General features: G+C 23.5%; 1 protein-coding gene across 6 annotated transcripts in view; it reads right to left on the bottom strand.

Moving 5' to 3' along the window:
- LOC122504843 (ankyrin repeat domain-containing protein 17-like) overlaps positions 1 to 22,325 on the bottom strand; it is an 89,164-nt gene that overhangs the window by 25,607 nt on the left and 41,232 nt on the right. For 5 of the 6 annotated variants that reach the window (XM_043616128.1, XM_043616134.1, XM_043616132.1 and 2 more), the window contains exons 10-17: positions 16,226 to 16,436; positions 12,331 to 12,720; positions 8,284 to 8,604; positions 6,079 to 6,270; positions 5,637 to 6,002; positions 5,398 to 5,552; positions 2,737 to 2,912; positions 2,492 to 2,624 (exon numbers count right to left, since the gene is read on the bottom strand). In XM_043616128.1, the coding sequence (XP_043472063.1) occupies positions 2,492 to 2,624; positions 2,737 to 2,912; positions 5,398 to 5,552; positions 5,637 to 6,002; positions 6,079 to 6,270; positions 8,284 to 8,604; positions 12,331 to 12,720; positions 16,226 to 16,436 (1,944 nt within the window). The remainder of the gene's footprint in view (positions 1 to 2,491; positions 2,625 to 2,736; positions 2,913 to 5,397; positions 5,553 to 5,636; positions 6,003 to 6,078; positions 6,271 to 8,283; positions 8,605 to 12,330; positions 12,721 to 16,225; positions 16,437 to 22,325) is intronic. The other variant, XM_043616129.1, reaches the window with a different exon arrangement.

The following is a 22,325-nucleotide window of genomic DNA, read 5'->3' as shown; positions in this document are numbered from 1 at the left end:
TTATTTAGATTAAAAAATAAATAATTTATTCAATAATTAAATGTTTGTTAAAATTGAATTCTCATAAAAAATTTTATCAATAAATTTTTAAATAATTGAATTCATTTGACAAATTTTAATAAAATTTTTAAGAATAATAATTACATTTATCGAGGAATTTGATTAAAATATTGTATAAAAAATAATTAAAATCCTGTGATGAGTTTTATTATTTATTAAAATAATTAAAATTTTTCTAAGAATTTTATTAAAATTTTCATAAAATAATTCAATGTCGGAGAAGAAGTTTATTATTTATAAAGATACTTGGAATTTTGACAATTTTTTTTTTTTCAATTTTTGAACATAATTGGATTTCTGCGAAGAATTTTATTACTTTTGAAAATAATTTAATTCTTCCAACGAATTTTATTCAAATTTATAAAAATAACTGTATTTCTGTGAAGAATTTTATTATTTATATAAATAATTGAATTCTTACAACGAATTTTATTCAAGTTTATAAAAATAATTGAATTTCGGTGAAGAATTTTATTATTTATAAAAATAATTGAATTCTTGAAAAGAACTATGTTAAATATTTTTAAATAATTAAATTCTTGCGACGAATTTTATAAAAATCTTTTTAAATAATTGATATTTTTCGAAAAATTTTATGAAATTTTGAATTTTAAGTAATTGAATTCCTGTGAAAATTTTATTACTTATGAAAATAATTGAATTATTTCAAAGAAATTTATTAAATATGGAATAATTGAATTCCTGTGGAATTTTGACAAGAATTTTATTAAAATTTCTCTAAAATAATTGAATTTCGATGAAGAATTTTATTATTTATAAAGATAATTGAAATTTTGACGAGAATTTTTTTTAAATTTTTGAACATAATTGAAATTCTGCGAAGAATTTTTGTAACTTTTGAAAATAATTGAATTTCTGTAACCATTTGCAACTTTTCAAAAATTCAATTTTTTTTAGTATTTTTTACTAAAATGCTTCTATCAATCTAGTATTTATGAAAATTGTAAAAATTATTCATAAAATAATTTATAAGTCATAATTTTATTATAGTTTTTGAAAAATTAAGTTATTTAAAAAGAAATTATTGTCAGAAATAGAAAACATTGAAGGATTTGTATTAAAATTCGAGGTAACTTCATAGTTTACGAGGTAAACAAAAAAAACATAAAAATTCAGTTTTCTCATGAATTTTAAAAATTTAATTTTTTCCAGCACTTTTAGTAAAAATCCCTGACTTTTCCCTGACTTCCCGGACCAATTTTACTTTCCCTGACTTTTCTCTGAATTCCCTGACTTCCCTGACCTGTGGCAACCCTGTCAAGGAATTCCATTAAAATTGTATTAAAAATAATTGAAATTCTGTGATGAGTATTATTATTTATGAAAATAATTGAATAATGGTGAAGAAATTTAAGAAAGGTTTGTAAATAATTGAATTTCTGTGAAAAATTTTGTTATTTTTGAAAATAATTGAATTCTTCATAAGAATTTTATAAACATTGTTTTAAATAATTAACTTTTTCGAAATACAATAAATATTATAAAAATTTTATTTCAAATAATTGTTTTCTTGTGGAAAACTTTATTTGTGAAAAAAATTGAATTTTTCGATTAATTAATTAAAAATAGTATTAAAAATAATTGAAATTCTTCGATGAAAAATTCTTCGATTGAATTCTTGCTTAGAATTTTATCAAAATTTAAAAAAAAAATATGAATTTCCATGGAAAATGTTATTATTAGTAAAAGTAATTGATTTATTGTGAAGAATTGTATAAAGATTTTGTTAAGTAATTGATTTTTTCGAAATTTTGTTTGAAAATGCTATTCTAAATTAGTTGAATTCACGTGGAGATTTGATTATTTATGAAAATAATTGAATTTTATCCATTTTTTTAGTAATTGAGAATTCTTTTGCGAAATTTTATGAAAATACCTACTAGATATTGAAAATAATTGAATTTCGAATATTTTTTGAAAATAATCGAATCCTTTTAAAGAATTTGATTGTAATTTTTTTCAGAATAGTTTTTTGATTTCTAGTATTAGCGAATTTAAAGAAGTGTAAATTCTAAAACAATATAAATAGTAACTTTTAGTGGCTGAGATCTAAAAAAGAATCCAAATAACGTAAAAAAAGTAGTAAATAGTAGGTTTTAGTATAGTAGATGAGTGCGAAGCCTGCACAATATTAATTTTCGTAGGGAAAAGTGTTGACTGTTTAATTAACTTTAAAAAGTTGAGTCTTAGAATTAGTAATTTCGATTCATTACAAAGTATTGTCGTTTAAACCATCCGATAGTATGGCTAGGGACAAGTAGACATTGTAAAAAATCGCCACTTCAAATTGAAATAAATATTTATCTATTTAATAAATAAGGATCCAGAGATATACCCATATACTAATAATTTGGTGTAAATTTGACGTTTTAAATGTAACAAACTAACAAAATTATTGCTTTATGTTTACCTTTCGATTATCTTGTGAATCAATGTCTGCGCCAGCATGATAAAGTAAGTCCACTACATTGAGATGTCCACCATTCGCAGCGAGCCACAAAGGACTGTTTCCTTTCTTATTCTTCACCTCGACTTGAGTGCCCCTGTTATCAAGTAAATACATTCAATTATCATCAAATAAATAAGACAGGTAATTTCTCTCAAGATAATGAACTTTGCAGTTTAATGAAATAATTGAAGGAAAGCAGTGCTCACTTAGATAAGAGTAATTCGACGAATCGACAGTGGCCCTTGTCAGCGGCTATTGTCAAAGCAGTGTCGCGTGAAGAAGGAACAGGTGTGGCATTCACATCGGCTCCTTTATTCAGCAAAACTCTGCCCACTTCGACATAACCACCGCTCGCAGCTTCCATCAGGGGAGTTAATCCAGTCTGAAATTAAATCAATCAAATACAGTTTTCCAAGACAGAAGAAAGAAAGAAAGCGTAGGGTGTCTACTATTTTCGGCTTTGTCCTCATTATTTCCGGTTTTTTTTCTCATCAAATTTAAAGTTATTTCATTTCGAACATAAATAAATCTACAAATGGCTTCCAAAATTTTTATTACAGTTTTTATGAATAATTAAATTCTTTTGACGAGTTTCTTTAAATTTTTTGAAAATAATGTTTTTTTAATAATTTTAATTAGAAATTTGGAAAATAATTGAATTAAACAAAGAATTTTTTCAATTCTTTGGGAATAATAATACTATTTTCATAAATAATTTCATAAATAATAAAATTCTTCACATGGTTTCAATTATTTTTAATACAATTCTAAATAAATATCTCGAAAAATAAAATTATCTTCAAAAATTTTTTGCAAGAATTAAATTAGGTACATTTTACAAATAATGAAATTCTTCGCTGAAATTCAAAAATTTTCAAAATTTACATTTTTAATACAAGTTTTCAAAAGAATATAATTATTTAAATAAAATGTAATAAAATTCCTTGCATAAATTCAATTATTTTTACAAGCAATAAAATTTTTCACATGAATTCAATTATTTAAAATACAATTTAAAGTAAATTCCTAGAAAAATGGAATTATTCTCTTAATTTTTTTGTAAGAATTTAATTACATTTTACGAATATAATTAAATTCTTCGTTGAAATTCAAATATTTTCACAATCTACTTTTTTAATAAAAGTTCTCAAAAGAATTCAATTATTTAAAAAAATGTAATAAAATTCGATGCACGAATTCAATTATTATCATAAATAATAAGATTCTTTACATTATTTCAATTACCTATTTAAAAAAAAATTTGAAAAAATTCATTGCAAGAATTCAATTATTTTCAGAAATTAATAAAATTCTTCACAAGATTTCAATTATTTTTAATACAATTTTATGTAAATTCTTCGAAAAATGTCACTATTTTCAAAAATTTTGTTAAAATTCTTCGAAAGAATTCAATGATGTATTTTTAAAAATTCATGCTATAATGCTTTTAATATTCAATTATTATCTAAAATTTTAACTAATATTCGTTTTTAAATAAATTTTTATTGGAAAATTCTACGACAATTCAATTATTTAAATTAAATAAATAATTTATTGAATAAATGAATGTTTCTCGAAACTAAATTATCATAAAAAATTTTATCAACAAATTTGAATTTTTTCGAGAAATTTTAATAAAATTTTCAAGAATAATTAAATTTTTCGAGGAATTCAATTAAAATTGTATTAAAAATAATTGAAATTCTATGATGAATTTTATTATTCATGAAAGTAATTGAATTTTTGTAAAAAATTTTTATTATTTATGAAAATAATTGAATTATTGCAAAGTTTGCTTAGAATTTTATCAAAAATTTTTTTTGGAAATTATTAAATTCTTTTGAAAAATTTTTATTAAAACTGTAGATATTGAAAATCATTGAATTGAGAAAAATTTTTTGAAAATAATTGAAATTTTGCAAAGAATTTTTGTTAAAATTTTTGAAAATAATTGAAATTTGAAGAAGAATTTTATTATTTTTAAAGATAATTGAATTTTGACGAGAATTTTTTTTAATTTTTGAACATAATTGAATTTTTGCGAAGAATTTTATTACTTTTGAAAATAATTGAGTTTCTGACTTTTCCCTGAATTCCCTGACTTGTGGCAACCCAGATAATTGAAATTCTGCAATGAGTTTTACTATTTATGGAAATAATTGAATATATTGTGAAGCAATTTTAAAAAATAAAATTTCAATTACGGTGACTATTTTCTCCTGATCATTTTCGAAAAATTTAAATAAAATTCTTTAAAAGAATTTAATTATTTTTAATAGAATAATGTAAAGAAATTTCAATTATTTCAAAAATTTTCAATTATTTGCCTATAAAAATTCAATTATCTTGAAACAATAGAAATGAAAAATTTCAAAAATCTTATTTTTCAGAAGTTTCAAAAAAAACTTTAAAAAAATTTAATTTTATTACAAAACTTTAAGTGTGTATCTTTTTTTTAATTAACTAATGAAAATTTTAATTAAGAAACATGAATATGAATGTTGCTCTTTATAAAATTTAATTATTTATCAATTATTAAATTAAAATACTTTGAAAATTCGATTTGTTAAAAAGTTTTTAATGAAATTCTTTAACAAATTTAATTATTTTCAGTTGAATTTCACAAGATTTCTATTAATTCGATAATTTTTTAAAAATTTATTTACATACTATATTTGAATCAGTGACTGATTTTTTACTATCAAATTAATTATTTTTAACTAATTCAAATTTAGAGAACAATGAGCGATTTTTTAAAAAGAAATTAAAATAAGAAAACTTTTTTTAATTTGGTGAAAAAATTGCGGATTTCGCGGTTAGTAAACACCCTGAAAGTGTTTGAATATTCCAATGGCCATAATGCGCACCTTAGCTCGGTGCTCGACGTTTGCCTTGCGATCGAGTAAAAGACTGACAACTTCGTGTCTTCCTTGAAAGCAGGCAAGAGTCAATGCCGTGTTTCTGTTGGTTTCAATTTGAGCATTGATATCACTTCCCATGTCAAGAAGCAATTTAACAGCAGCTGTAAAAAGAAAGTACCAAAAGCAAGAGTGACAATCTGTTCTGAAAATAAAAAGAAAGGAAACAAAAAGGAAAAATGAAGAACCTGTATGGCCATTCATAGCGGCGAGCATGAGTGGAGAAATGCCCAGTTTTGAGCCTGTTCGGGAGTTGATCTCGGCGCCGTGACTGAGAAGTAGTTTGATGATATTAACATAGCCACCGGACGCCGCGAGACTAAGTGGAGTGTAGTCGGAAACGTTGCGGTGCTCCTTATTGGCAGCGCGATTCAGCAAGAGTTCGACTACTTCGTATCTGCCTCCACTGCAGGCAAGCGACAATGGCGTGTCTTTTGTTCGTTCGGACTGGGCTTCAATTTCCGCCCCGTGATTCAGGAGAATCTCGACAACCTTTTGATGACCGGCGGTTGCTGCTAATATCAATGGTGTAAACCCTTTCTTGTCGCGATGCTCTGTAATGGAAAAACAAGAAAATTAGAAAATAAGAAAATTACAAGAGAAAGACAAATAATGTGAATATTTCATTACCGATATCAGCTCCTCGACTTAACAACAGTTCAACGAGATCTTCGTGTCCACCGGCACAAGCCAAAGTCAGAGCAGTGTCGTGATTACTGTCCGTTTCAGAATCCACGTCCATGCAGGAAAATGGCGCTGGTGGTACTTGATTCGCTGTGTAGCCTCCAACAGTTGGAACACCAGTAGTATATTGTCCAGCAACTAATATTAATTGTTCAAATGTTAGTTAAAACGTCAACGAGTAAACAGTAAAACTAGTAAAACAAATGCAACTTTTTAAAACGCATGGCTCGAACCAGTCAAAGTATTTCAAAATGCGGACCATTTACGGACCAATGACAAAAATATAACCAGTCCAGAGCGAAATAAGAGAACATTTTACTTCAAACTATAAATTACATTTTTCATAACTATAAAACCAGGGCTCGGATCGACTTTAAAACTCAAAAAAAATCGCTTTAGTCGCATAAATTCACAACGAGTCACGAAAAGTCGCATAAAATTTGCAAAAAAAATCGAAAAAAAGTCGCATGGAATTTTAGAAAAAACGACAAAAAGGAAACAAGAAATTCTCAAAATTGTAAAAAAATCACATTTCTCGACAACACATACTTTAATATCAAACAATCCGGAATAAAATTTAATAAAATTCAAAGCAAAATTCGAATTAGGTATTTTTAACATTTTTTTAAAAATTCTCTTTAAAATGTAAAATATTTTTATAAATAATAAAATTCTTCTCCTAAATTCAATTATTTAAACAAAAACAGAATTAAATTTCTGCAAAGAATATTATTACTCTTAAAAATAATTGAACTTCTACAATAATTTGTAACTTTTCTGAAATTAAATTTTTGTTTTTGAGTTTTTAACTAAAATTCTTCAATAAATGCATTATTTTAATAATTTTTCAAAAAGTTCTTTGAGAATTTTCAAATTCATTTGCTTACAAATGTTAGTTAGAAATGTGAAAAGTTCCGATTTTCAAAGATTTTAATTCTTATTATCTAAAGTTTTAACTAAAATCCATTTTTAAATCAATTTTTATTAGAAAATTCAAGGAGATTTCAATTATTTAAATACAAAAAAACAATTTATTAAATAATTGCATGTTTCTTATAATTGAATTTTCATAAAGAATTTTATCAATAAATTTTTAAATAATTGAATTCCTCTGGCGAATTTTAATAAAAATTTTAAGAACAATTACATTTTTCGAGGAATTTCATTACAATTATTGTATTAAAAGTAATTGAAATTCTGCAATGAGTTTTATTATTTATGAAAATAATTGAATTTCTGACATGAATTTTAGTATTTATTAAAAAAAATTGAATTTATGGGAAGAAATTTGTTTTTTATAAATGATTAGTGAATTCTTAATAAAAATTTTGTTAAAATTTTTAAAAATAATTGAATTTCTCCAAAGAATTCAACTTCTGCGATGAATTTTATTTTTGCAAAAATAATTTCATTTTCGTTAATAATTTGTTTAAAGTTTTCGAAAATAATTAAATTTCAGACAAGAAATTTATTATTTCCGAAAATAATTGAATTTCTACGAAGAATTTGTTTTTTTTATAAAGATAATTAAATTTTTGGGGGAAATTTTGTTAAAATTATTGAATTTCTGCAAAGAATTTTATTATTTTTGAAAATAATTGAATTTCTGAAAAAAATTTTATTATTATTATACATTTTTCGAGAAATTCCATTAAAATTGTATTAAAAATAATTGAAATTTTGCGATGAGTTTTATTATTTAAATTCCCTTACTTTTTCAGGTTTTCCAGGTTGCGTGGCAACCCTGGTAGGTATTAAAAATCATTGAATTAAGGGAAATTTTTGAAATTAATTAAAATTTTGCCAAAAATTTTATTAAAATTTTTGAAAATAATTAAATTTCGAAGAATGTAATTATTTCTAAGGATAATTGAAATTTTGACGAGAATTTTTTTAAATTCTTGAACATAATTGAATTTCTCCGAAAAATGTTATTACTTTTGAAAATAGTTGAATTTCTGCAATCATTTGTAATTTCCCTAAAATTCTCCAAATTATATAGTAGAATTTACCAACTTTTCGTCTTTTCTCAATAAAATTTCTGACCTTACGGACCTAGTTCGAGCCCTGAAAACTTTGAAACAATCTTTTCAATTGAAAAAGTCCACGGTTGGGATATTAAAGTGAGTAAAACATTTGTTGTCAACTAACCAGCTGTTGGATCCAATTGGAAGGTTTGAACGGGGAAATTAGCGGACTGTTGCTGAGAAGTGGCAGCGTTTTGCTGTTGAGAGATAAGTGGATATCGACCCTTCTTCCCCTTATTGGCAGCGGGAGCTGTGTAAACTTGTTTCCTGTCGGGCCCAACTGCAGTGGAAGTTGCGGACGAAGATGGCGTTTGAGTTTGCGTTGACACTTGAACCTGATTGATGTTGCAGGCTGTTGATTGAACGGCATTATTGCCAACCTGTGGTGAACTGTCGACAATGGCAGTTGTTCCAGAAACTGCAGGCAATGCTTGCGCTGGAAATGCTGCAATTCACAAGATCGCCAATGTGGCAAATGCGTCAAATTGTTCAGTTCTTCAGTTAAAATTCAGCAGGGTTGACACTTTAATACTTTTACTATTCAATTATTATCCAAAATTCATTTTTAAATCAATTTTTATTAGAAAATTCTACGAGAATTCAATTATTTAAATGCAAAAATAAATAATTTATTAAATTCTTGAATGTTTCTTAAAATTTAATTCTTATAAAGAATTTTATCAACAAATTTTTAAATAATTCAATTCTTTTGATGAATTTCAATAAAATTTTTAACAGGGTTACCACGCTTTTCCTCATTTCAAATTTCCTGACTTTTCCAGGTTAAAACGGAATTTTTCCAAGTTTTTAAAACTACATTTATATTTTACCAAATTTTAATTTTACCAAACTTCCTGATTTCCAGACAAAACGACTTTTTTCCTGTTCTATAACATTTATTTGCGAATTTCTTTAATTGTAAAATTACTCGAAAACATTAATAACTTCGTTTTTAAATGAATTTTTAATCATTATTATTTTTTTACAGAAATTAAGATTTTCAAAAATCTTAAATTTAATAACATATAAGAATATTTATTATAAAACATGAAAATATCGATCGAAGTAATCGCTTTCTTCATGTTTTATATTCATTAAAACTTGATACTATCATTATTTTATATTATAAAAATATTGTTACTGTAATTTCTTCAAAATTATTTTCATTTCAATTCAATTCTTCATTTCTAGAATTTTTAACTAAAATTCTTCTTGAACTCAATTTTTTTAATAATTTTTGAAAAAGTTCTTCTTTGGAAATTTTTAAATCCATTTGTTTACAATTCAATTTTACCTCAAATTATTCGATTATTGTGACATTCTTCAATGAAAAAAATTAGAAATTAAAAACTTCAAATAATTAAAAAAAAATTGCATTAAACTTTTTGAGAAATATTAATACTAAATTTCCTTAAAAATCTTGTCAAGAATTTAATTATTTTTATAGATAAGAAAATTATTCGCAGGAATTCAATTATTCTCAAAAATTTGAATAACATTCTTCGAAACAATTCAATTATTTTTAAAATTCACAAAATTCTTCGCAAGAATTCAATTATTTTCAAAATTGATAAAATTCTTCGTATAAATATTCAATTATTTTCAATATTAATTTTTACGTAATTTCGATTATTCGGAAATTCTTCAATTGTATATTAGAAAACAAAAACTTCCAATAATTTCAAAAAAAACTTCAATTAAACTTTTTTAAAAAAATTAATTCTACAGAATTGTTAGTTAAAAGTATGAAAAGTTCAAATTTTCCAAGATTTTAATTTGAAACTTTTTCAAAATTCAATTATTTCTAAAAATTTACGCTATATTGCTTTCAACATTCAATAATAATCTAAAATTTCAACTGAAATTCATTTTTAAATCAATATTTACTAGAAAAATTCACGAGAATTCAATTATTTAAATACGAAAATAAATATTTTATTAAATAATTGAATGTTTCTTGAAATTGAATTTTCATAAAGAATTTTATAAACAAATTTTTAAATAATTGAATTCTCTTGACAAATTTTAATAAAAATTTTAAGAATAAGTTCATTTTTCGGAAATTTGATTAAAATTTTAATTAAAAATAATTTAATTTCCCCAAAGAATTTTTTAAGAGTTTTTAAAAATAATTGAAATTTTGCCAAGAATTTTATTAAAATTTTAGAAAATAATTAAATTTTGGAGAAAAATTTATAAAGATTATTGAAATTTTGACGAGAATTTTTGTAAATTATTAAACACAATTAAATTTCTGCGAAGAATAATATTAATTTTTGAAAATAATTAAATTCTTGAGACGAATTTTATTAAAATGTCTTTTTAAAGAATTGAATTCTTTTATGAAACTTTATTGAAATAGTAGACATTGAAAATAATTTAATTTTGACCAATTTTTGAAATTATTAAAATTTCAACAAAGAATTTTATTAAAATTATTTTGAAAAAAAAATTGAATTACATATTACAAAGAATTTCATTAAAACTTTTGAAAATAATTTAATTTTTTGAATAAATTTAATTAAAACTTTATAGAAAATAATACTTAAATTCTAATAAATAAATTGCAGCAAAAGTTTTTAAAGTAATTGAATTTCTTTGAGGATTTTTAATAAAATTTTTAAGAATAATTTCATTTTTCGAGGAATTCCATTAAAATTTTATTAAAAATAATTAAAAGTCTGCGATGAGTTTTATTATTTATGAAAATAATGAAATGTTAACGAAAAATTTTATTAAATATTTTCTAAATAATTAAATTCTTTTGGAAAGTTTTATTAAAGTAGTAGATTTATTAAGAATCATTGAATTGATAAAAGTTTTTGAAAATAGGGTAAGTGTGCCAATTATGGCGCGGTTCTGGTTTAGCCGTCTTTGAAATAGAAAATTCAAAAATTATAATGAAAGAAGTAAATTTATGGCTTATTAAACTAAAAGCCCGTGTCATATAGATAATAAAACTTTTATAAAAACTTTATAAAAATTAATTATTTAAACAAAATTAAAGCAATAAGAATTAGGATTAGAAACGTCAATTATGGCGCGGTTGAGTCAATTTCGGCGCGCCAATTACGGCGGGGAAAATAACGTGTATTTAGAGGTTGTGTTGCGCGCCATAACTGGAGCACGCACATTCAATGAAAATGTGCCAATTATGGCGGGGCACAATTTTTGTACTTAAATAATTAAACCAATAATAGTTCAAATGTGTTTTTTTTTCGTACAATTATATCGAGTAAGGTCGAAAATAACTTTTTCTATCATTTTCAAATAACTATATTATTCTAAAATAGTAAATAATTCTATTTTTTACAAAGTCGCCATAATTGGAGCACCCGCCACAATTGACACACTTACCCTAATTGAAATTTTGCCATGAATTTTATTAATATTTTTGGAAATAATTGAATTTCTGAGAAGAATTTGACTACTTTTGAAAATAATTGAAATTCTGCAATCATTTGTAATTGCTTCAAAATTCACTTTCTTTTAGTGTTTTTAATTAAAATTCTTCTATAAATCCATTACTTTTAATAATCAATTAAAAATATATATTAAAAAATTTAACTAATTTTAGAAGAATTGGAATAATTAAAATTTCTCAAAAATCGACGATCTTTAAGACGATTTCTAATTAAATTCATTGAAAATTGAAATTTTACAAAATTTCAAATTAAAATCTTTTGAAATTCATCTGTACTTATATCTGTAAATTGTAAACGCAACTTTTTTTAAAATTGAATTAATTTTGAAATATTTATGTAAGATTAGATTTCAAGAATAAACTTTAGAAAATAACAATTTTCCAGGATTTCGATCAAAATTCCCTGACATTTCCAGGTTTTCCAGGTTTCCAGGTTGTGTGGCAACCCTGATTTTAAGAATTATGTTATACATTTTTCGAGGAATTCGATTAAAATTGTATTTAAAAAAAATTGAAACTCTCTGACGACTTTTATTTTTATAAACATAATTGAATTATTGCGAAGAAATTTAAAAAAAAAATTTTAATTGAATTCCTGTGAAATTGTTTCCCCACATTTTTTTTTTTTATTTTAGCGCTTGGAAAGTTTACTTGTGTTAAAAATAGACAAGAAAAATTTGTATCCTGAACTTTTTAGAGACATTTGCAGGTTTTGTGTTTCAAAATTGATATTTTGAAATGACTTACTCAGCTGAGATTGCAAGAGCAATGAGGACTGGAAGTTCTCCTCGCTGATGCACGTCTGCATTCCTAAATTGAGACCGGCCTCGAAGGCACTGATCACGCTTCTAGGGATGGGCTGCGTGGGTGTGATCTGCAACCCCGTGGACACGTCGGCTTGTATCTGGACTCCTGCCGTTGTCACTTGCAGGGACGAAAGCGGCATACTCGCCGATGGAACGGTTGGTACGGAAGGTACTGACGGTACTGGAGCTGTGAAATAATCACGAGAGGGGTGAAGGTTGTTGGATTGCGACACAACCTGCCCGAGTTGTTGTTGACTCTTTCCCGAAATTTCCAACTTCTTCATGTCAAGCTTCGACGGGTCGTCCGCTCCTGCCACTGCTGCTGCTGCTGCTTGGAACAAATTTCCCATTAATTTCAATAAAAGAAAAATAATTCACATTTCAAAAATCAGGAAAAATCCCTCATTTTTCCAGGTTTCTTTGAAAATTTTCAAATCTTTTTGTTTACACTTCAATTTTACGAAATTTCATCGATTATTCGAAAATTCTTCAATCAAATATATTTTAGAAAATAAAAACAATTCAATTAAACTTTTTCAAAAAAATTAAATCTATACAATTTTCAGTTAAAAATATAAAATAATTCAAACATTTTAGTTTGAAACCTTTTCAAAATTCAATTATTACAAAAAATTCACGCTATAATATTTTCTCTCTAAATTTGAATTAGTAAAAATGTTTACTAATTGGAGTTAGTGACTGACTTTTTGCTTTTTAATTAGTAAATTTTACTATTAAATAGTAGAAACCACTATTTATTAGTAAAATATGCTAATTCAAAAGTAAAAAATCAGTCACTAATTAAAATCAGAAAATATTTTTACTAATTTAAATTTAGAGAGTTCAATATTTAAATATCATCTAAAATTTTAACTGAAATTCATTTTTAAATCAATTTTTATTAGAAAATTCATCGAGAATTCAATTATTTAAATACAAAAATTAATAACATATTGAATAATTGAATGTTTCTTTACATTGAATTCTCATAAAGAATTTTATCAACAAATTTTTAAATAATTCAATTCTTTTGACGAATTTCAATAAAATTTTTAAGAATAATTTCATTTTTCGAGAAATTAGATTAAAATTGTATTAAAAATAATTAAATATCTAAAAAATTTGATTGAATTGAGAAAAGTTTTAAAAAATAATTGCAATTTTGACAAGAATTTTATTAAAATTTTTGAAAATAATTGAATTTCGAAGAATTTAATTATTTCTAAAGATAATTGAAATTTTGACGAGAATTTTTTTAAATTCTTGAAAATAATTGAATTTCTGCGAAGAATTTTATTACTTTTGAAAATAATTGTCTTCTTGTGACGAATTTTATTAAAATTTCTTTTTAAATAATTGAATTCTTTTGTGAAATTTTATTGACATGGTAGATATTGAAAATAATTGAATTTTGATAAATTATTATTGAAATTACTTACGTTTCTAGGAATAATTCTATTAAAATTATTTTGAAAAAAAATTAAATTGTTAAAAAGAATTTCATTAAGGGTCAAACCATTTTATTTCGCCTAATGTATTTTTGACCTTCATAAAAAATTTCAATACTTCGGGAAAATATTCTTACATGTTTTGGGATTGCGAAATGCACAATGATTTGTAAAAAATAATTTCATTTCATATAAAAAAAGATATTATAAATTGAGAGTACATGAAAAAAGGTTACATTGACAGGCATTACAAAATATTTAAAAAAGGAGTAATCTCTTTAAGAAATATAAAAAAAGCGATTGCTATTTATTTTTAAAGACTTAATTTGTGATTTAAACTTGATAAAAGTATCAAATAATTTATAATAAACTGTAAAATATGTTATTTAAGTTTCTGTATGAAATGTCAAAAATCGATCATATTTAATAATTTTTTTTGACAAAGTAATTTAATTTTCGTAAATCAGAATTATTTAAATAATAAGTATTTTAAATACACTTTATTATTATTTAAATACTTTTTTGATTATCAACTGAGAAATATAAAAAAATTTACCTTAAAAATGAACCATACTTCATTTTATCGGGATTTTGAATGTTTGTAACTTCGTTGGAGAAAACCCGATTTATGCCAAATTTTTGGAGCATGTTGATTGAAACAATATCTTCCTGCTACTAAAATTTCGCGATGGGTTTTGCACAAGTTTTCAAAAAAAATTGATTTAAAAAAAGTATTTATTTTGAAGGTTAATGACAAGTATTATAGCTGACTTGAAGTTGGTTTGTTTTAAACTGACTTTAAAAAAATCGTTTTATTTTGAATTTGACTTTTATTGCAAGTAGCAAACCAACTTCAAGTCAGCTATAATACTTGTCATTAACCTTCAAAATAAACACTTTTTTTTAATCAATTTTTTTTGAAAACTTGTGCAAAACCCATCGCGAAATTTTAGTAGCAGGAAGATATTGTTTCAATCAACATGCTCCAAAAATTTGGCATAAATCGGGTTTTCTCCAACGAAGTTACAAACATTCAAAATCCCGATAAAATGAAGAATGGTTCATTTTTAAGGTAAATTTTTTTATATTTCTCAGTTGATAATCAAAAAAGTATTTAAATAATAATAAAGTGTATTTAAAATACTTATTATTTAAATAATTCTGATTTACGAAAATTAAATTACTTTGTCAAAAAAAATTGTTAAATATGATCGATTTTTGACATTTCATACAGAAACTTAAATAACATATTTTACAGTTTATTATAAATCATTTGATACTTTTATCAAGTTCAAATCACAAATTAAGTCTTTAAAAATAAATAGCAATCGCTTTTTTTATATTTCTTAAAGAGATTACTCCTTTTTTAAATATTTTGTAATGCCTGTCAATGTAACCTTTTTTCATGTACTCTCAATTTATAATATCTTTTTTTATATGAAATGAAATTATTTTTTTACAAATCATTGTGCATTTCGTAATCCCAAAACATGTAAGAATATTTTCCCGAAGTATTGAAATTTTTTATGAAGGTCAAAAATACATTAGGCGAAATAAAATGGTTTGACCCTTAAAATTTATGAAAATAATTTAATTCTTTCAAGAAATTTAATTAAAAATCTGTTGACAATAATACTTACAGTGTAATAAATAAATTATTCAAAGGTTTTTTAAAATAATTGAATTTCTTTGATGAATTTTAATAAAATTTTTAAGAATAATTACATCCTTCGAAAATTCCATTAAAATTGTATTAAAAATAATTGAAATTGTACGATGAGTTTTATTATTTATGAAAATAATTGAATCTCTGTAAAGGATTTGATTATTTAGGAAAATAATTGAATTATTGCTAAGAAATTTATTAAAAATTTGTAAATAATAGAATTCCTGTGAAATTTTTATTATTATTTATTTATGAAAATAATTAAATGTTTGTGTAAAATTTTATCAACTTTTTCTTTGAATAATTAAATTCTTAAGAAGAATTGTATAGGAAAATTTTATTAACTAAATCTTGTAAAGAATTTTGTCAAAATTTATTTGAATAATAAAATTTTTAAAAGAATTTTATTTAAATTTTTCGAAATAATTAAATTTCTTAGAACTATTTTTTTAATTCTCTGAATATATTTGAATTCTTTCGAGAAACTTTATTAAAAAATTAAAAATAATTGAATTGGTGCGAAGAAATTTACAAAAAATTGGTAAGTAATTGAATTTCTGTGGAATTTTTATTAAATAATTGAATTTTTTTGGAAAATTTTATTAAAATAGTAGATATTAAAAATAATTGAAATGAGACAAATTTTTTGAAACTTGAAGTTTAGGTCGAAATGAAATCATTAATACCATGTAAAAGAATAATAATTATAATAAAAAATGTACCATTTGACGCTTCATCCAAGCTAATCGATCTTATGATATCGACGGCATCCTCAATAGGAATCTGTGTACCATCATCCAATTTGAAAATACCATCCTCGACACCAAGGGATTTTTGCGTTTTCGGAGCAGAAAAAAATGGACACGATCCATCTCTATGCAGTCTCGCAATTTCCGAGTCCATGTGTTCTCCAAGATTCTCTTGCGGTGGTTGCTGTAGTGAATAATGCAAATTATAAATTTACTTCACCCTTCTAAATTCATTATTTTCATTTTCCTCGCCTACAGAAATTAAAATTAACAAAGGCCTTTATTGTTACCTAATTACCATAATATATCTATCATCATTGCACATTTATTGTATTCTTATTTGTTCAATCACAGGAACAATTCTTAGATCTACTCTAATTGTTTAATAAATACAAAAAACAATCCAAAATTTCGGCAAATTCTGGAAAATATAACATGCACACGAATCAATTTCTATTCAAGTTTGATGAAAAAAGTTGAGACGTGCTCTGAAAAAATGGACATTAGAAGCAAAAAATTGCAGGTTATGATTGTTTCTAATTTCGGACATTAGTTAAACATTATGAATTTTACGTAAAAGAAAAAAGGTTTTCATTATTTTATGCTGAACAATTAATTTAAATTATTACTAGAAGACATGAATAAAATATTTAAATTTTATAAATTTCGTCATCTACGCCTAATTAAAAGTATTTATTCTTTTCTTTTATTAAAAAACAGAATCATTTTTATAAACTATGAACCTCACAAACCTAACATGTTTTGCTTCTTAGATACCTTTCTTCGGATAGCATCACAATTATTATTATTATTATTAATTTTTCAAAATTTCATAAAATAAACTTTGTAGGATTATTTGACATTAACTTAATTTTTTAAGAATCAAACTTATTAAGAAATAAGAAAAAAGATTTTTGATATAAAAAAATTTCTTAAATATCCTCTCGTATTGTTTTCTCAGTATCGGACAATAACCTATAACCCACTATGTCGATTTTGAGAGAATAAATTCGAATTAAAAGTAAACAGATTTTACAAAAATCGTAACAGTTTATACAAATGAACCTTACATTTTAATTTTTAAAAGAATATTAAAATTTTTAATGATGTCAGGCCTCGGACTGATTTGAACGAGAAAAAAAGTTGTTTATTTAATTCAATTATTTTCTACAATTTTTAACTAAACTTCATCTTTCAATCAATCTATATTAACTTTTAATAATTTTCTGAAATCTCTTCGAGAATTCAATTATTTAAATACAAAAATTTAAGTTTTTACAATAATTGAAACAGTCCATTTTTCTTTTTAAAAATATTAAAAGTAGAATATTTTCAAAAATTTGAATAAAGAAATTAATATTAATTTTTTGAAAATATTTTTAAATAATTTTTGAACGACAATAGTTTTACAATAAAATTATATACTATAAAAAAATGTCCAAAAAATTGAAATTTGGTAAATTCTTTTAAAAAATAATTGAAATTTGATAAAATCTTTGAAAAATAATTGAAATTTGGTCAACTCTTTGAAAATAATTAAAATTTGATAAAATCTTATTTTCTCCAAAATGTTAAAAATAATTCTAAAAGTTATTATTTTTTGTATGCATTCGAATTTTCGGAAATATATAATCGAAAATATTGAAAATAATTGAATTTTAAAAATTCTGAGAATTACTTTTTTTTCAAAAATATTTTAATATTATTCTTAGAACCTATTTTTCATTAATTTTCATTTTTATTAAATTTACACTTGAAGATTTTCCTTTAAAATTGTTGAGAATTAAATTATTTTCAAAATTTTGCAAATAATTAAAATTCTTAAAAAGTTGATTTTCAAAATTTATAATAAAATACTTGAAAAAAAAATGAATTATTTTTAATTAAATTTTACAAAATGTCAATTATTCAAAAGCTTTTTCATTGTATTTTTTGAAAATTTAATTTAAAAGATTATTCAAAAATAACTTTTCAAAGATTTGACTATTATACTTTTCATACTGATAAAAATCGAAATTGCAGTTTATACTAAAAATGTCCATTTTTTTTTTTTTTTTTTGTCCATTTTTTCCATTTGGAAAAAAAGTCGAAAAAGTTTCAATTTTTGAAAATAAGCAGGGCTCGGATTGACTTTAAAACTCAAAAAAAGTCGCTTTAGTCGCATAAATTCACAACAAAAGTCACGAAAAGTCGCATAAAATTTGCAAAAAAGTCGAAGAAAAGTCGCATGGAATTTTAGAAAAAACGACAAAAAGGAAACCCGAAATTGTCAAAATTGTAAAAAAATCACATTTCTCGACAACACATACTTTAATATCAAACAATCCGGAATAAAATTTAATAAAATTCAAAGCAAAATTTTAATTAGGTATTTTTAACATTTTTTTAAAAATTCTCTTTAAAATGTAAAATATTTTTATAAATAATAAAATTCTTCTCCTAAATTCAATTATTTAAACAAAAATTTAATAAAATTCTTGTCAAAATTTCAATTATCTTTAAAAATAATAAAATTCTTCTCTGAAATTCAATTATTTTCATAAGTAATAAAATTCTTCGCAGAAATTCAATTATGTTTAAAAATTTTATTTAAATTGTCAAAATTTTATAAATAATAAAATTCATTATGGAAATTTAATTATTTTCAAAAGTTCTGATAAAATTCTAATACAAAATTCAATTATCTTCAAAAGTACGAAAATTTTTCGCTAAAATTCAATTATTTTCAAAAAATTATTTTAAATTCTCCTCACAATTTCAATTATCTTTATAAATATCAAAATTCTTCTGCAAAATTCAATTACTTTTAAACATTTTTAAAGAAATCTGTTCAAAATTTCAATTATTTTTATAAATAATAAAATTCTTCTCTGAAATTTAATTATTTGTAAAAATAATAATAAAATTTTTGTCAAAATTTCAATTACCTTTATAAATAAAAAGATTCATCCTAGAGATTCTGTTATTTTCAAATTTTCTTTTAAAATCCTCGTCAAAATTTTATTTATTTTATTCATAAATAATAAAATTCATCCTAGAAATTTAATTATTTTCAAAAGTTCTGATAAAATTCTTTGCAAAATTCAATTATCTTCAAAAGTAAGAAAATTCTTCTCAGAAATTCAATTATTTTCGAAATTTTCTTAAAATTCTCCTCAAAATTTCAATTATCTTTGTAAATATCAAAATTATTCTGCAAAATTCAATTACTTACTAATGTTTTTTAATTTCTTCTCAATAATTCAATTATTTTCATAAAAAATAATTAAAAATTTTTTTTTTATAAAGTCTTATAATATAAAATAATGATTTTATCACTCGGTCATCTTTAATTGTAATAAAACATGAAGACATCGATTGCTCCGAGTCGAAGACTCGGAGTGATCGATTTCTTCATGTTTTATAACAATTTTTGATAAGTTGTTTAATTTCAAAAAGGTTTGAATTTGAATCTTTTGAAGAATTTTATTTCCTATGAAAAATAATAATTAAATATTTATTTAAAAAAGAAGTTATTGATGTTTTCGAAAAATTTGAAAGAAATTTGTAAATAAATGTAACAGATCATTTTTTTGACTAAAACTTTTTCCTTCAATTTTCTAAAAATTTTAAAACTTTCACTTTCTAATCGACAAATAGAATTTATAAACATTTTTTTTCATTAATTTTTAAAAAACTTTAAATTTTATTAAAGCAATTGTAATTAAGAAATAGAAATGATGCAAATTGTTTCCTTATGAAAATTGAGAATTTCCTACAAAAATATTAAGAAACGAGATAATATGTTATATTTTTTTCCCTAAAGAGAAGAATGATTTTGTGAAGAATATTGTTTACAAAAAAAGATTTCTGCCATTTACAATTTAAGTCGAAAACTAATTGAAAAATTTGAAAAAAGTCGAAAAAGTCGCAATTTTTAAAAATAAGTCGAAAAAAAGTTGCTTTTTTGGAAAATAGTCGAAAAAAGTCGAAAAAGTAATAATATCCGAGGCCTGTGATGTAAAACATTATAGAGTACTCGAAATAAATCCTAAAGCAATATTAATTTTTTAAAAAGTAATACAAATCGGTTTAGATGATTTTTACTGGAATCACACTAAAATAAAAAATGTGTCAAATTAGATGAAATAAACAACCATAAAAATTAGTGAAACATTAAAATAAATAAACATTGTTATTAGGGTCGCCTGAAAAATACACAAGAAAGTAACATTTCCACAAATTTCATGCCACGCCCCCTAAAATTGTGTCACATGAAATAGTTCTTCTTAGAAATCTTAAAAATATACATAAAATTATATTTTTTACAAAGTCGCAAAAAATTCCGTAAATTCAAAAAAGGATATAACTTTTTCAAACATTTTTATTGCAATTGTTCGCAGTTCCTCCATATTTAAATATCAAAGGGTTTATCAAGGGCTATAATGAAAGAATTAAATTTTACCCGATTTAATAATTTAAGGTTCTTTTGTTTATTCTTTCAAGGACACTGAAAAAATTGATGTAAATTAAAATAAATTGTGATTGAAGCTTCTCAAGTTACTAATGTTAGCCTACTTTTTGCAGGTAAACTTGAGTGATCAACAGAGCAAACAAGCAACAGAGGTGGAAGTAGGCAAGACAGTGGAGTCGTGCGATCAAGTTATATTTCAATCATAAAACATTTCCTGTTCTAAGCTACCACAAGTTTAGCAACATTTTCTCCTACGGCTACAAAATTCAATTAAACGGAAATAACAAATAAAATTCCAAAAATCTAGCAGTTCCATGAAAATTTTATCATCATAAACTACAGCTACATAAATTATAAATTATCACACTTTTTCTTTGTAATTATTAATGTTTACATTCCCCTTAGTTTATTAACAAGAAAAATCAAATTGCAATTTTCAAAATTTAGCTTATGGAACAAAATAGTAAGACTTTTTTTTTAAAGAAATTATTAATAAAAATTTCCCCTTCTCTTTAAATAAAGAAAAATAATTTCTTCAGGGTTGCCACAAAAATTTGATTTCGTTTTTCCCTAACTTTTCCTAGATTTTTAGACAGAATTTTAACATTTTCCCTGATCCCTATAAAAAAATTTAAGGGGAGCTAAATTATAAAAATTATTTATTTTCTGAAGCAAAATTATTTAAAATCCATTATTTTCAAAAATTGTTAATCGAATTCTTAAAAATTTCAGTTAATTTAAAAATTATTATTTATTAAAATAATCTTTAAAACACAAAACTGAAATAGTATAAAATTATATTATACTTAAATTATCTTGAAAATTACATTTTTTTAAATCTCTAATTTATAAACATTTTTTTTTCATTAATTTTTAAAAAACTTAAAATTTTATTAAAGCAATTGTAATTAAGAAATAGAAATGATGCAAATTGTTTCCTTATGAAAATTGAGAATTTCCTACAAAAATATTAAGAAACGAGATAATATGTTATGTTTTTTTTCCCTAAAGAGAAGAATGATTTTGTGAACAATATTGTTTACAAAAAAAGATTTCTGACATTTACAATTTGAGTCGAAAAGTAATTGAAAAATCTCGAAAAAGTCGATTAGTCGCATTTTTTCACAAAAAAGTCGAAAAAAAGTCGAAAAAGTCGCACAATCCAAGCCCTGTAAAACCCGTGGCAACCCTGTTCTTATAAGAATGCTTAAATAATGAATTAAAAAAAGAACCCCTAAAAATATTGTCTGGTTAGAATATTAAAAAGGTAAAAAAGGTAAAAAAGGAAAAAAAGGAAAAAAAGCGGTAAAAATCAAGTCGCATGTAAAATAAACGGAATTAATTGAGGAATTAATTGAGGAGGAAACTATCGAGGTAGCTTGGAACAGGGTTGAAATGTGAAATATACCTGGCCAAGAAGATAGTGGGTGTGCGAGGGGTGGAGGTGCGCCATCAGCTGACTTGGCATCAAAATGCCGCCTCCACTGCCACCCCCGACACCACTTTGTTGTTGCTGTTGCTGTTGTTGTTGCTGTTGCTGTTGCTGTACCTGCGTACAAAATTTCATACTCGTCACATGCAAAACGCAACATTTCCTCATTACCTCATTACTCTTCTAAT

Source organism: Leptopilina heterotoma, unplaced genomic scaffold, assembly GCF_015476425.1.
Source record: "Leptopilina heterotoma isolate Lh14 unplaced genomic scaffold, ASM1547642v1 Lhet_32, whole genome shotgun sequence".
NCBI classification, from domain to species: Eukaryota; Metazoa; Arthropoda; class Insecta; order Hymenoptera; family Figitidae; genus Leptopilina; species Leptopilina heterotoma.
The sequence above is the reverse complement of the archived record's forward strand: the minus strand, read 5'-3'. Positions and strand labels throughout refer to the sequence as shown.